This window comes from Channa argus, chromosome 10, assembly GCF_033026475.1.
Source record: "Channa argus isolate prfri chromosome 10, Channa argus male v1.0, whole genome shotgun sequence".
Classification (NCBI taxonomy): Eukaryota; Metazoa; Chordata; class Actinopteri; order Anabantiformes; family Channidae; genus Channa; species Channa argus.
In genome coordinates this window covers 6,304,089-6,320,938 of record NC_090206.1, presented here as the reverse complement: position 1 = coordinate 6,320,938, position 16,850 = coordinate 6,304,089, and the positions used below count along the sequence as shown (strand labels likewise).

Genomic DNA, 16,850 nt, shown 5'->3' with positions numbered 1-16,850 from the left:
TGAGCAGAAAGCCGCGAGACGTGAGCGCGCGCGCGTCCCGCTGATTGGTTTAGTTTTCCGAAAGCGCAGCATCGTCAACATGACGACGACGCTCTTCAGCTTCACCGGTTCAGGCAGTGCGTACACAGAGCGCAGGTTTTCCTAGAACCAGAAGGAGTTTCGATCCTCACTCTAAAGCTTATAGGTAAAGAAAGGTAGATTCAAAGCCCATTTGTAAACAAGACAACAGCGACGTCGACTGGACACAAAAAGAATTACAGCGGCGGGCTATGCAAGACTTGCTCCTGTTAGAAAAGATTAATAAAAATAAGTAACTGATGAATAATAGTGTAAGATCCTCAATAGCTTAACGTATTTAACCAAGTTATTGTGATTTTTGTGTCGAATTATTTCATTATAATAAGTAAAAAATTTTTTTGTCCTTTCGGCTTAGTGGATTCCCTTAGCATTAACTGTGAGAAGCTCAGTTAAAGGACCTTAAGATGGAAAAGTTGCCATTTTTTGTCTGATGCTAATAAATCATCAAAAAGCTGCTTGAAGCCGTAATTTACTGGAACGTACTTTGAGTAATGGAATACGAGTCAAAAACTTTTTGTCTGCGATTTGGCATTGATGAGCATAAGCATCTACAAATATTGTGGCATTTTCATTATTATGCATGATGAATAGCACGATTAAAGAGAAAAATGTCACTATCTAACAAATTGTAAATAAACACTAAAGTTAAATAATTTTCATATAGTACAGCAGATATGCATAATGTGTGTGTGTGTGTACTCACTCTGCAACAGGTATTTCATCTTCTAGAGGACAGTCAGGCCAATCAAGTGGAGGGAGGTTCATAGAATCAGACAACAGTAAAACCTCGTTGCTTTTGTTGGAAGAGAAAGTCTCATGATGTACCACTGCCTCTTTTTCCTGTCTGACAGAAACGGCTTCCTGCTGACGAACAGCCTCAATCTCCAGCTGCTCCTCCAGGTCTGCATGGAGAGGTCACACCAATCATTTTCACTGTTTACCACAGTCCATCAAGTTAGCGAATAGAGAAAACAAAACTTACCATCGTAAACTTCCAGCACGGCTGAGCAGGACACTGTGCCAAAGGAGTTGAGGGCAACACATTTAAACAAGCCCGAGTCTTCTGGAAAGGCTTCTGTGATCACCAGTGTACACAGCTCCTCTGCAACGGTCCACATGGGAACATTAATGCTCCAAAGATACTGGTCAGAGTAAAGTACTCGTTTCCACTTACTGATGCACTCTGTTAGGATGAATGTGTGTTTCTACTGTCATAAATACTGGGGAGAGTTTGGCTTTGGATAATTTTGTAAAATCTATGAGAAATCATTCAGTGAACAAGAGTATGTTTCATCATATTCCTTGAAACACTTCACTGTAACAGGTTGTTACATGAATCTTAAACGATTGCACGATATCAGCAGTTGAATCTATTTTCAACCTTAATTCCCATTACTTTCACATAAAGCCTAGTGCGCCAACATTCATAATTGATAAAATAAGTAACATCGCATTGCATTGCAAGATGTTTTGAGTTATTAAAAAGGTGTTAAGTCAAAATCTAAGTCCATATAGTGTATTTTTAAATGATTTAAAATCAGAAAAAACCTAATGTTTGACTAATAAGACTGTGATTAAAGGTCAATATTTAGGAGCCAGCTACCAGCTTATCTTTTATGAGAGATTTAGGTTCTGGAAATGGATGATATTGTACCTGTCCAGCACAAATCTCTGCAGAGATGAGTTCTTCAATTTTACTTTCTGGTTTGGGATCATTGTTGTGTTTAAAAACTCCTCTCAGTATCTGGCTATGAAAAACCAAACTTGCATGAATAGAGCCACATATAACAACCACCTTATGACGTATGAGCCCCTATAGAGCTAAATCCCAACGTGGTAATAAAAATCTTCACTTTATTTGTTTATTACTCTTGTTATTGTCCTGCGACCCCTGAGATATATGTCTTCCCTACCCTTCGCATTAGGAGCCACAACTTTAGAGCTTTTAGTTTAAATCCGTTACTCTGTACTCACCTGGCACTGATGCAGAACTGGCCTCTGGAAAAACAAGGAGAGAGAATTATTGTTATTTCTTCCAGAGGTCAAACATCAAAGAGCTTCAGCGGGAGTTTCAAGTTCCCGTTGTTATGTTCATGTAGTATTAGTATAATGCTCAAGGTTTATTTCAATTTATGACCCATTTGTAAGTCCTATGAGCCAGGCCCACTGCCAAACGCATACATGCTGTACACACACTTACTCTTGCGTAGAATCCTAAAATCATCAGAGTCCAGTATCTGTTCATTCTCTCTATACCACATGACCTGCAGGGGGGGTGTTCCCCTTAGTCTGCACTCCAGGACCACTAACTGGCATTTGACTGTGCACACATCGTGGAGACACTGGGGCAGGACGATGGTGATGATGATGATGATGATGAAACAGGCGACCAATTAAGGACAAAGACGCAAATAAAACGGAAGAGAAAGACTCAAAATAGATTAATGAATACATGAATAAATACATTGTTTAACAAGAAGTTTTTTTTTATTTCATCCGTAATGATGCTCTTTTAAATACACATAAAAATGTTATTTTATATTTTATTTTACCTTAACAAATGTTGGAGCCACTCCGTTCCCTGAATACTGTTGATTGTTAATGGGACTCTGAATCTGAAAACAAAAATACATTTGATTTGATTTTCGGAATTATTCAATTATTATGCCATTTATTTGTGTGCATGACACTGGAACATCCACTGGACTATCGAGTTATACGCATTATATAACACAGTACACATTAGCATCTCTATCACATTAGACAATTTATTTCAATTAGATTATAATTACCCTTTGCGGGCTGACATTCATTGGCTGCACCAAGCTGGAGTGTCGCTGAGTGAGGTGGGTGGAGGAGGAGGAGGTGGAGCAAAGCTCTCGAGAGGAAGATCCAGAGGAGCAAGTGGAGGAGGAGGAGGATATGGTCAGAGACATGGTGCTGGTTTTCTTCTGTACCCTCTGGACTCTATAGTCAAACAAGAAAACATATTAGCGGTGATATGATTGTATCTGCTTCTGTTCTTATTTTTTCAATTTGTGTGTGTGTGGGCGCACAGTCCGACTCACTGTGCCATGTTTCAGGCCTTCCAGGAGGCAGTGACAAAGGTTGTTTTATTTTCTACAAAAAAAAAGTAGAGTCATACATCTTACAATTTCTTTCTGCAGATGTGTTAGCAGTGTTTGAAAAGAGCTTTTGAAAAGACTTCATGCATGAGATTTTTAAACCAAAAGTCTCTTGTAAGGCTAGTGGTGATTGTAAACTTAAGACTTTTACAAAAGCCAAACCCAACAATGATCAGTTTTGTGTTTTTCCGCCCACTGAAACTCCCTCTCGAGGAACAACAGGTTTCATGGAGTGTTTATATCACGGGTTTGAATCTCAGCCGGCCTGTGGAGCTTTCTGTGTGAATTTGCTCTTCTGCTCCCACAGTCCAAAGACATGCATGTTAGCTTAACTGCCCATAGCTGTGAATGTGAGTGTGGATGGTTGTCTGTCTGTGTATGTCTCTCTGTGTTTGCCCTGACATAGACTGGAGACCTGTCCAGGGTGGACCCTACCTCTCAACCAGTGACAGCTGGGATAGGCTTCGTTCCCCTTGCAAACCTTAGCATGCAAAGTAGCAAAAGCCTTTAAGATTATATTCTTACATTATATATTCTTAGATTATACAGTTTTCTGTCCCTATCGATAATTAAACAAAAATATTCACCAAAAATATGGAGAGAACCTAGAAGTCCTGCTTTCCCCAGTCTTGTTGCGAAGCTGAGCTGAATAAGCACGTCTTAGAAAAATGCTTGTGTGTTTCCACACAAGACCAGAGGGTGGATTTAATTTGAGCGTGTAATAGATGATATACATGTAACACACTAATATACACAAAACAACGAAAAAGTACAAGATTACGTGAAATACACAAGTCTAACTATTCTTTTTGGAGGCAACAGTTTCCATAAAATTTGTAGTATTAAAATATCTATCATGATATCAAAATCTAAATTTGCAGTTTGCACAGACAACCTGACAAATCCTCCCAATGTCTGCACTCAAGCATTCTGTCACCACCAGGTGAGCTTCACTTTCCATGTACCTGGTTACTAAGTGCTCCAACCATGGTCTCAGTTATTTGTTCAGAAGCGATATGAGCTATCACAGCTAACTGAGATGATAAGTTGAGTCTTTCTTCGTTTTACTCTCAAAACCCCCCACGCAATTCCCGGCCTGCTGTGTTCTGTGGCTGTGTTGTGGGCCCAGAGAAGGAACTGACTGAAGAGGTTGAGGTTCAGGTTTCTGGACTAAATTAAACCCTGCCGCCTCCTGAGCACGGCAGAGACTCTCTGACCTGAGATAAATCTCTGTGTCTCCAGTGGTAGACACATACAGATGGAATGACAAAATTCCCATTTACTACGGAATTCTGTCTGATCCAACCATAACTTTCCTTTTTTTATTCATTTATTTATCTTTGTTTAACTGTGTCTGTGGAAATGCTACATGGGGATCATGGTATTAACGTCAGCACAGCCAAAACAGTCTAAACAAGAGGATCAGAGCTTAAGAGAAACAGCCGCGGAATGTACAACATCCATGTGCACATCCAGTTTTCCCCTTAGATAATCCCTGATAACAGGTGTGTTTGTGTTTGTACAGTATGTGTGAGTCTCTGGGTCCAAGACTGGTGTTGATACATCAACAACAACAGCTGCTGCTGAACTCTTCATATCAATTGTCTTTGTGTTACATAACCACGGGATTTATAACAGTGGCAACAACCTGCATTCACAAACTGCAACAGGCAGCGGACGGAGATGAGGACATGTCAAAGAAGATGTGGCCAAGTTCAGTAGTGACCCAGAAAATCACAAAATGTCTCAATTATCATGGATAATTTAGTATTGTTTTTTTGTCAAGTTTGTTGAGTCACAAGAGACAGATTAAACAAAAGTTGACCCAAACTGAAGACAGATATACAAATGAAAAGTGAGGCAAAAAAACTAACATTTCCATGATTTCTAGCAATTCAAGGTCTGATCTCATCAGATGTGTGTGATCAGTGAATGCTACCTCTTTTTTTCGGCCAGTCCAATGGTAAAAATAAAAATGGCTTGAGCATGTAATTTGTTAAAAACAAAAAACAGTCTATACACATCTTGTGCACACTGATGTTATGTGACACAAAAATCTGATCAAAATGACCAGAGAAATAATATAAAGTGAAATGTAAGTCATCAAATATGTAACAAATGTTGTGTTGCACAGTTCAAAAGTGAATGATATTGGCTCAATTGGAGCCGACAGATTAAAAAAAAAAAAAGGCCATAATTACATCTACATATTAATGCATCAGTTCATTCTGCTCATGGCTGCATTTGAGGCCCGGACTGACCCAATAAATTACACTGGAGACCTTGTGCAGAGCTGGTTCTGAACCATCGTCGTTAATTTAAGAAACACATTGTTCTACCAGATTTGCAACATAACCAACTCCCACCGTACACAATATAGCCTGTGATAATGCCGTCTTTCTGACCTTTGGCACGCAGAACCGGAGTTCATGTGTCACTGACAAATAATAGCTGGTATTTCTAACGTTACATATCCGCCTGGGATGATGTTCATCCCACCTGTTCTGCTATACGGCCGGCGACAAGACTGAGGATGACTACATTCAGAGTTGAATATTACTTCAACTGCGTTTCCAAAGGCCGAGCCAGCAGAGTGAGTCATGGTGGGGAACCTTGTCGTTCAGTCTGCTGTTAGAAGGTGTTCAGAATGGGCCATTAGAGGTAAAGTAATTGGGAAGAAAAATGGAGGAAAATAATGCAAGATGTTGGCTGTTGCCATAGAAATGCCCTCCTGCTTACTTCATTTTTGAGTATTTTTACTATAGATATTTCCAAATACACATTGCAACACAAAGCATGTACTGCAAATGGATCAGAGTATCGTAAAAAAAAAAAAGATGAGCTGTCAGAATCTGTCATGCACAGTGTACTAGAGCTTTACAAGAGAAAACAGGATGAAACCAACACCTACCCAAAATCCACCTGGTTAAATTTAAACAAACCACCCACTGTGTAATTCCAGCCCCACATGCAACAACCCCCCCCCCCCCCCCCCCCCCATACTGTATCCATAAAAGCACATAGAATAAATTGTGACAGAACTGTTATCAAGTGTTTTGCTTGTTCCTGGAAAGTGCAGCAGGTTACCAACAGCAGCAATATGCACAGCATGGTAATAATTAAGATCTTCAGTTCATTTCCCTGGAAAGCACTATCGTTTTTTAATATGTGACATTTTATGTTAAGAATAATGACATTTTTGTATAAGAAACTGAGCTGCTGTGCACAAAGTTGATCAGTTTAGCCATTTGTGTTTTCAACATTATTAGTTACATGTTAAATGAATATTTTACTAAAAAGATTAAGAAGTTACGGACCACTAAAATAACGTTTGAGTAGAACGTATGAGTGATTGAATGTTGCCTAATGCAGGTGTAATTTGTGGTGCAGGATGTTATTCTAAAGCTCCCACAGGGATGTGAAGGGACTATAAGTGGAAAGGAGAATTTGCTTAACTTGATACCAGCCTGATTACAATTTTTTTCGGTTGCATCATTCTGAACAGGCTCTAAACTGTCCACCTCCAACACTCCAGTTCAGACTGAGGGACCGATTTAGCCTGGACTCGGTCACCTGATCTCTCTGTGTGCCAATCGCAACTAAGGGGCTAAACACATCGTCATACATACCTGCCCCCCCCCCCATCCACACATACTCAGGCACCCACTCTGGTACGTCTTATGTTGCCTCATCCTGCAGGTTATAGGATTGATACACCACTATTTACTTTACGTTATTTTTTAGTAATCGGATGTGACGGATTTCTCGCTTACAACAGTTTGCAGCTCTGACGTGGACAGTTTGCACCATAGATGATAAACATAAACACATATATACAGATACATGAGCACACAAAAACATAGGTGCAGGTATTCTGAGAGGGAAATGTGGAGAGATAGATAGTCGGGCACATGGACACATGACACACCATAAATTTAGATCCAGACAGATCATCCCAGCTGTCCTCTTCGTTCTGACGGCAAACACATGCATCACATTCGCTCCAACTGTGCCCACAGTGTCAATAACCTGCAGTATCAGAAAACTTGCAGTGTTTGATAACCTGAGTAGATTGACTTTTCCTTTTGCTTCACTAAAAATCAGAATCAGGGAGTGTGACCCAAAGCCCCAACCTTTGCTCTGTGCTTTAGTCTGGATATATGCAGCTAAACTTGTGCTCGCTCAACCGGATCGGATTCTTTCCTCGTACTGTGATTTTATAGATTCTACTGTTGATCCAGCCATTCTAATGCGAAACAGGCCACAACTTCACCCCAACTGTTAACCCAATTAACCCAGAATGTTCCCCTCCTTACCTGTCTGGCCTTTTCCCCAGCAGGCTAAAACGAAATCAACACATGTACTGATCCAGCAGGAGGCGTGAAGGATCCAAATGCTAATGCAAAGCTGCTATGTGACTGTATAGCTGCCAGTCATGGCTTGGTTGCTCCCTGCTCTGGCCGAGCTGACACACACATTTGCACACAAACACACAAGCAGGGGTGTGTGTGTGTGTTTAGGGTGGGGTGTTTGTGTCTTGAGGGGGGTTGTGGTGGTGGTGGAACAAGGTTTATAGGGAATCTGAGGCTGGTGAGTTGAGTGGAGGGATGGGAGTGACAGGAGGGCAGTGGGGGTTCAGTTGGAAGAGTTCTAAAGGAGCAAGTTTAGAGCGGAGTCAAGCGTTCATCGACAGTGGTGCTCTCTTTGCAGAGCTCCACATCAAAGCGAACAGGAGTCGAGCTCCAATCTGCTCACAGAAGTGATTCACCGTTAGCAGCTCATTTGAAGTCTGAACTGTCAAACCCCGAGAAAAGGCGCCTGAAGTGTCACGATTGTAGCCTCGGTGACTTAACTGCATCCAAGGGAGTGAGACAGGGGCCAGGAAACCGGCGACTGGTGCCAGTGAGTCTTCATATAAGATACATGAGATCCCCAGAAGTAACTGAGAGAGAGCAAGAGAGAGCAGATGCAGTAGCTACCACCACCACTAGTAACACCATCAGATCCGCTCTCTAATATCAGGGTACAAAGATTTAGCAAGCAAAAAACACCAAGTAGTGACTGACTACCTTGATGAAGTCAGTTTATATTTATTTTCCTTCTGTGATCTTGTCCTTTCATCCAAACCTGTTGTCGCCTCATTTTTCAGGCATTAAACAGCAGCGTTTAAACTTTACTGAAATACAAACTCTAGACGGACATGAAGTAGCCATGAGCCAGGCACACTGTGCAAAATCTCTCGAGCAACTTCCTGTCACCATTACCCAGCATCCCCAGATCTTTATGCATGAACATTTCCTTATTATCTTTTTTACTTACCTGTTTCTTTTGATCTACGTTCCCATTATTATTGGAAATTATATATTTTATTTTACACCCAGAGTGCACTAGTTAGTTATGATCTAAAGTTTGCATTCAAACTGTTCAGCTAAGATTAGATCCGGTTTATTGTCCACCATCAGTTGGCCTATGAGATACAAATCACAAGTCCAACCTTCTTCCCTAACAGCAGCTAATGGTCATTGTCACTTTTTGATCCAATTTGGAAAATTCCATCATTGTTTAGAGGTACGATAACGTAGCACAAATCTGTAAACAAAACATGGAAACATATTCACCTTATTAAGCTGTGTGCATTAACAGGCAGTTATTTATTTTGAGTTGTGTTTCTTGCCTGCCATGTAATCTGTTTAATATTCAGGCTTTAAGCTCTGATTTGGGTAAAAATTTGATGGGGAGGAAATGGAAATGGCTGTAGTGAACATTTTTGTCCAGAAGAGGCAGGAACATAGTGTGACATATAAGAGCGGAGGTAGAAGCACTCAGGTAGACGACATCTTGTGTAGACGTTGTAATCTGAAAGAGATCAGTGACTGTAAAGTATTGGTAGGGGAGAGTGTAGCCAGACAACACAGGATGGTGGTGTGTAAAATGACTCTGGTGGTGAGGAAGATGAAGAGGACAAAGGCAGAGCAGAGGACAAAGTGGTGGAAGTTGAAAAAGGAAGTATGTTGAGACAGACTCTGGGTGGTCAGGAGATGCCTCCAGATGTACAGCTAATGTGATCAGGGAGACAGGAAGTAAGGGGGTACTCAGTGTGTCTTAGGGAAAGAGGAAAGTGGACAAGGAGACTTGGTGGTGGAACGAGTAAGTTTACCAGTGTCCAAAGGTGGATTTGGACACGTTGGCAAGGCAGATAGATAGAGATGCGAAGGATGTGCAGCAACATAGGGTGGTTAAAGATAAGGATGGAAAAGTATTGACAGGTACCAGGAGTGTGATGGGAAGATGGAAGAGAATGAAGAGAAGAGGTGACTGGTGTGGAGCAGATAGTAGCAAAGATTAGTAAATTCAATCAACTTTATTCTCATTGCCCAAAAGTACAACGAACTTCGGCTGTGCCATTATTTAGTTTGCGTCAGTTCAGTTATGGCTCTGGGATAAAAACTGTCTTGAAGCCTGGAGGTGTGGGCCTCCATTGCTCTATAGCACCTACCAGAGGGCAGTAGGGCAAACAGATGGTGACAGGGTTGTGTTTTGTCCTGTGTGATTATGTTGGCTCTGCAGAGACGAGTCCTAAAAATGTCCTCTAGGGTGCTCATTTCTGTGCTGTGTTAATGACCCTTTGAAGACTTTTCTGGTCTGTCTCTATGCAGTTCACATACTAGGCTGTTATGCAGTATGTGAGCAAGCTATGAATGGAGTAGGAAGGTTGTGAATATATTGGTAGAAGGCTGCTGAGCTTGGAGCTGCCAGGCAGGAGGTCTAGAGGAAGACCAAAGAGGACATTTATGGATGTAGTGAGAGAGGACATGAAGTTAGTTGGTGTGAGACAAGAAGATACAGAGGTTAGATGGAGGCAGATGATTCGCTGTGGTGAAGCTGAAAGGGAAAAGACACAAGGAAAAGAAAATTCTTTGTGGATGGCTAATAACTTTAACTTCATACATTGTAATTTGATACAATGGTAATATAAGATAACAATTACAGCATCTTCAACAAATGAACAATTCTACCCCTGAGGCATTTAAGTCAATAGTTTAAATATTTGAATAGTATGCAGACCTGAACCTCTGCCTTCAGCTGGTGCAGGCTGTACATCTCTGGTGATGTTACTGGATCCATATAAAGGAAAAAGGAAAAAGAACTGTCCTAGAGAAAGATGCTGATGTGTGGGCAGGTTTCAAACATCTCACCTCTAATGAGGATGTCAGCTCCAGCAAGCAGTGTTCAGTTTGTCCAGTGTGACGGCAGTTGACAACCAACTCTAACCGTGTTGCTGTGGGAGTCCTGAAGAGCTCCAGGAAGTGTGAAGATTTAAGCAATGTTTCAAAGGAAGTCTGGGAGCAAGGAGCGCACAACTGTGTCATCAACTTTTGTGTCTCCAGCTTGAGTTCACCATCCATCCAGTACAATCCATAGGATTGACAATAAACCCAAAATGAAAGACAGACCTGCTGAAACAGGTCTAGTCCTTACACCACTTAAAATCATGAGCAGTGTTACTTTTACACTTGACAGGCAACTTTATTCAAAGCAACGCACATCATTATACAACAAAACCAACTTGGACCAGAGGAGCTGGGGTTTGAACTGCACACCCTGTACTTTGTGGACAACCCGCTCTAGCCTCTCGTTCACAGCAAATTCAGTCACAAGGCATTGCCCTGTAATGTTTGTGCTGCTGAGTGATTATGCTGTTAAATAACAAAAAGTATCATTTTAAGACAACAGCTGCAGACGGTGTTGTGCCACCAAGGACAAGGTTGTCGTCATTTGTCACAGAGATTAAGGCTTCGTCCTCAACCGCACAAACACTGTCCCCCAGTTTGTCTTAGTTAACCGCATTAGACCTCTGGTGAGTCAGTCCTGAAATGAAGCCGTGGGTAGACATACAAATCACTGCAAGAGCAAACAGTCACACAGGACATTTTTCAGTTCCACATATTTATTGTTTTTTTCTCTCTGTCTTTTGCCTCTTGACATGAAAACACAAGTTAGTGTGGGTTCATCTTGAAGCAGGAGCACAGTTTATGAACAGTACAATAGGTCCAGTGCAAAAAAAAACTTTATAAAGATACAGAAATTAAATGGTCAAGGGAAATATATATTTAATCTATATAACATTTGGTCCTACTTATTCTCAATTTATATGCATTTTCAATATATATATTAAAAAAAAAAGTTATCCATCCATTATCTGTAATGGCTTATCGTGTACAGGGTCACACAGGGGGCTCACACAGAAAGACAACCACTGGCACTTAAGGGACACCTAGGTGTGAGAAAAGACACCTAGATGTCACCCATTCACCTAACATGCAAGTCTTTGGAATGAGGGAGGAGACTGGGGTTTTTCTGTTTTTCTGTTTTTGTACATTAAAAAGTATTGGCTAAATCTCAACTTAAAATAAAACTACAATACGACCCATTCACCGACTTTTATACTCTACATTGCTACGATGTTTGCTGCTATTAGGCAAAGCAAATAAAAGACAGAAATTGTGATCAGGGGCGTCACCTAACATCCTCGTGATCCTTCTCCACATCATAACCACTCTTATGTATAAATCCTCTACAGGTGCCCTCTGGCAGCCTCCGTTGAAGTACAGTACTTGCTCTGATTCACTTGTTTTTACTGTAGCTACAGCAAATAATAATACCGTTCAAGTCAAACAGGTGAAATTGTGAACTCTGGGTTTAGAGCAACATCCTTATTCCTTCTTTTAGCTGACACCTGACTCAAGCCATCACCTTCTTTCTCCAACTCCATCCTTCCCTCCCTTGGTAGGACGGAACACCTGCTCCCAAACCACATTTTACCCTCCCACACAAACACGCACTTTCTTTCATTCACAGACCTTTGCGCCTTCTTCTTCTTCTTCTTTTTTTTTTATAAATTAAAAGTTTCAATTCTATTCACACAACAAAACGTCTGTCGCACATTTGAGAGTCATTGCAGTCATTAGCATTTTTTTTTCTGCATCATACTTCATTCTGCTACAACAAACAACAAAACAAAAATAAAAACAAGTTCCCAATTCTAGGGTCCTCATGCTCTTGGTTTAGTAATACATAAAAAACCGTGATGCAATGTAGACTGGTAATATTATGTTTAAAAAAAAATTACATATGAATGCATTTTTGTATCTCTATCTCATGCATGATCAATATTTGCTAATAACAACAAAAATAACCAAATTATAATAACATGCTTCAATGAGGCTGGGGTGGATGGACAGGCTTAACATGAGCAAAATAGATACAATGGAAAGCTACTGTATAAAGATGCAGAAATAAAGAACCTGGAGGATTCTAGAGAGAAAAAAAAAAGAGTGAAGTAAAAAATGCACAGGGACTGGAAGTCAGCTGTAAGAAGAGATGCAGTGACACAGTGAGCAAAAAGAGTTGGTGGGAGAGATGAAGATGTGAGTCACTGTGCGCCTGAAACTGACTCTTTTATCCCTTTAACCAGTGGAAGCAGTGGGAGGAAGTACGCTGATGTATTTCTCTCATTAGCCATACAGCCAAGAAGAAGACAGAAAAGTTAGTATCTAATGAACCACAAGAAATCCGCCTATTGTGACTCAAGAATGCAGGTTCAGATGACTAATGGTTTAACGCCAGACAAACGCGCATCATTCATCTGGTTAGAGAGCAGAGGAGCTGATCGTGTGCTGTTCTTTGAAGCAGAATAAAGAATGATGCAGATTCTAAAAATGCATATTGGCCGCTGAATATTTGTTGTTACATCTAAAACTATTTTAAGGGACAAATGGTACATGGTATAATATGAAATACTATGGAGGAAAATAGACAAAATAAAACTATTCTAAACAGTACAAACAAAATAACCTCTGACTGAATATTGTCAAGATGGCAACCTGCTCTTCCAAATCTGTATACTTTTCTCCTTAACTGCCTACAGGAAAAAACTGAACTGCAATTGAATTTCTGCAAAGCCTAAATTTAGAATGTAATCAAAAAGAAGAAATTAAATGGACTTTTCCAAAAACTGAACAATAAATTAATCTAGCAATGTTAACCAATTTAAGGGATTAACTACTTGTGCTTGCTACCACTACTTTTAGTGGTGCAGGGCAGAAAATCCATGCTTGTTGACCCGAACAGATGCGGAACGCACTGTGCTAGCTGAGTACTAGCTTTGGTCTGGTCTCTTGCACTAGCTGGACTCCAATGGCCAAGGTCTTGCTTAGGATCCTGGCAAAGGAACAGACCTGACCAAAGCTGACCACAAACTAACACAAACAACCTGGACCTAAATGTTTTTATGGCAAGAATTTAAAATAATATCACGGGACATACATTTTTCTATAAGTTGTTGTCAACTGCACAAATGAATCCAATTTCTATTTCATTTTCAGTGTCATAAAGGTTTCATAGTTTCATAGTTCATACCTGTATCAGGTGAAGACACTAGCTAATTAGCTGCTTTCTAGCTTGACAAACCTCTCTCTAATCTTTGCCTCATGGTAGCCACAAACCTAATATCAGCTCTTGTATATTCACGCATATTCTTAAATACTATAATGTTGGTTTCTTACTGAAACCAACATTTGTTTTAGTAGCAACTTAGCAATAAGACAGTCATCATCACAAATACTTTTCCAGTTTCAAAATATTCTCACAGAACCAGCTGCTATATATCTATCATCATAATAAAAGTATCAGTGAATATAAATCTTTTGGCTTAATTTTGATAGCCATAAAATTCAAGAGTAAACACAATATAGAGAAGCAAAAAATAAAATAAAATAAAAAATTGCAAATTCACATTTAAAAGGTAAAAAATAATTTCTTCACTTCCACCAGAACACGCGCTGTCTAAATCATACATAGGCTATTGAATATAAGATAATTAGCGAGTTTCACTTGCATATATTGTGTTGCACTTTAGCAAGACATCAGTTCTGGGAGGTTTAGTGAGCTGATGTGCTGGCATCTTATCTACACTACATACCCCAAACTGTCCATGTTGTGGAAATATAAATATTTTGTATCTTTCTAATCAAGCAGTCAGTTGTGATTTATGAAGTATGACATACAATTCTAGAAATCCTAAATAGCAAAACTGCCTTCTTTGGTTTTTTGCTTTGAAACTCCATTGTATAAAATGACAAGGGTGAAATTTTTATATACATATGTATGTATGTATGTGTGTGTGTGTATATATATATATACACACACACACACACACACACACACACACACACACACACACAAATATTATCTATGATTTTTCAAGCTAACCCATCAGAATGGGGCGGCTGTAGCTCAGGTGGTAAAGGCAGTCGTTCACGGACCACAAAGTCAGTGGTTCGATCCCCTGGCTATATGTCGAAGACACTGAACCCCTAACAGCCCATTCCCCTCCCCAGCTGTGCAGTGCCGGTCCAAGCCCGGTAGAAATTGGGGAGGGACAATGATCCGCTGTGGCGACCCTGAGCTCACGGGATAAGCCGAAAGGACCCACCACGATCTCAAGCTAACCCATCAAAATCAAATGTGTATGCTACTGTATGTGGGGTAGTGAAGAAGTGCGTGCTAGCACTCATCTATTCAGTGCTCTTTAAAAGATGGCTTCTAATGTGTCCCCCTTTGAAGTATAGGATGGCCATTGTGCAAAGTGCCCAACAGATCAAAAGGAAATCTACCACAAAACAGAGTTCACACGGTACATTGTCTGACATTTTAACAAGGTTGAAACCTCAAGATGAGCATTCAAGTGCACTTTCAGTATATCATATTCATTTTCACAAACACTCAAAGAATGAAGGGAAGAGGGGGAATTGTATGAAATCTGTTTTGGGATGGAATTTCACGTTCATAAGGCCATAACTCTGTACACATACATACACGTCTTGCCATTGAAAAAATATTTCGAGAACAGTGCATCTTAGAATATTATTTACATCACCAGGCTGTACAAAACAGATACAAAGCTAAAGAATTGCCTGTTAATATGGAGATATATTGTAACTTTACTGGTGTACATATGCGTTAAAATATTCTACGCTGTAGCCTATATCAGAATTGTGGTTTGAGTAAGGTGGTCAACAGTAAATTAAAATGGTCCAGATCTGTGATCAAGTGAATCCTTAAAACCGGGACCTAAAACAGGCAAAGAGGTCTGGTTATGATGAAACATTTACAAAATATTTATCTTAAACCATGCAGGGCAACTGGCTACTGATTTGGGGATCGACAGAGAAAAAAAAAAGACAAACTCATTGCTCATGAGCAGGGAGATAATTACCCGAACAATAGTCTAGGAAAGTGTGTCTTTGTCCAACTTTGCACATGTAACTCAAGCTGTTATTGTACGGTTTGCACATGCATCATGATTCCAGCTAATGATACAGTTTAATATAACAGATTGAATGTGCGATGATAGGGTGTTATATAATACTGATGGTCAACTCAGACCTCAGACAAGAAAAAAAGATTGTATTTTAGCACAAAACATAATCCTGTCTAATAATACTGTACTTCAATACATGTAAATCAATAAAATAAGTAACCGCCTTATTCGTTTGCCTGCAAGTCCTAAATAAGGAAATTAAACATGAATAAAGTCCTTCATAAAAAGGGGAACACTTCTGAGGTATTACAGACAGACAAGGCATGAGTCGGTTCATGACATACAGTAAAGTAGCTGTCCTTGTGAGTCCCTAACCCGGCATTGACATGCCTGGGTCTTTCCTATCGAGGGGACAGGGATAATTAAGGCCTGTTTTTCTCCCCCACTCAAAGCTTCTTGCACAAAGAAAGAGAAGGAAATATGATTCTTTTTGTTGGGGTAAAAAAAGAGGCAATAACGTACGTAAAGTGTTATGTACTGTTTGAGCACAAACGGGTGGAACACTGATAAAATCACAATCAGCCTAGGAAATGATAAAGCTGAATTCTTTAGGAAAAGATAAAAAGCACTAACTGATCCACAAGAGAAGAGCCAAAGGTGAACGAAACTGAACAGACTGTTTGGCCTCTAGTTCTGACACATGAGTAAAGTCTGATGTTGACCAGTCACAGCACATTTACTGGACTTGAGCTGTGAGATTTTCTTTCAGGTGGAATTGATAAATTGGGCCCCGAAAATAAGTTTTGTCTCTAAGTAACTTTGAAGTTCAGGCAGGTTAAAATGCTTTGTGTGCTTTTCACTTTTGAGATGCTAACACGGTGAGTTGTACCCTTTCACTTCCCCTATGGACAGGTTTGCTTTGGGTGAATATTAGTTCAGATTGGTGTGCTGCTGCAGCGGAAGAAGCAGTGTTTCAGGCTTTAGTAGTCAAGAACAGACTGATGATTCAAGCATTTATCCTGCAGCTGGAGTTATAATCAACTCAACTGTGGATCCTTGTGCATTTACATGAAAACTGTACAAGAGAAATGGTTCCAGGCATATTTCGTTGATCTGTGTCTCCATGTCCCCTGCCCAACGGGGAACAACATCTGCCAAGATAGATCGAAAAGGCATCACCAGGCAAACACAGTCAGAGGACGGTCAACACTAGCTGATCCCAGAGATTATAGGTCCAGGCATTACCAGCTGAACAGGGAGTTCTGTCCAAGAGTCATGAAGTAAATCTGACTGCTGCCTCCTGACTGCACTGAGGCGAAAAACAC

General features: G+C 40.3%; 2 protein-coding genes across 14 annotated transcripts in view; both read right to left on the bottom strand.

Annotated features, from left to right (window-relative positions):
* myot (myotilin) overlaps positions 1–7,600 on the bottom strand; it is a 22,462-nt gene extending 14,862 nt beyond the window's left edge. For all 8 annotated transcript variants that reach the window (XM_067519370.1, XM_067519366.1, XM_067519368.1 and 5 more), the window contains exons 1-8: positions 7,520–7,600; positions 3,147–3,198; positions 2,871–3,045; positions 2,631–2,693; positions 2,279–2,420; positions 2,053–2,076; positions 1,061–1,180; positions 782–980 (exon numbers count right to left, since the gene is read on the bottom strand). In XM_067519370.1, the coding sequence (XP_067375471.1) occupies positions 782–980; positions 1,061–1,180; positions 2,053–2,076; positions 2,279–2,420; positions 2,631–2,693; positions 2,871–3,045; positions 3,147–3,154 (731 nt within the window). In that variant the 5' untranslated portion in view covers positions 3,155–3,198; positions 7,520–7,600. The remainder of the gene's footprint in view (positions 1–781; positions 981–1,060; positions 1,181–2,052; positions 2,077–2,278; positions 2,421–2,630; positions 2,694–2,870; positions 3,046–3,146; positions 3,199–7,519) is intronic.
* The window catches only part of si:zfos-2326c3.2 (mitogen-activated protein kinase kinase kinase kinase 4), a 58,956-nt gene continuing 49,625 nt past the window's right edge, over positions 7,520–16,850 (bottom strand). For all 6 annotated transcript variants that reach the window (XM_067519356.1, XM_067519358.1, XM_067519357.1 and 3 more), the window contains one exon: positions 7,520–16,850. In XM_067519356.1, coding sequence (XP_067375457.1) covers positions 16,767–16,850 — 84 coding nt within the window. In that variant the 3' untranslated portion in view covers positions 7,520–16,766.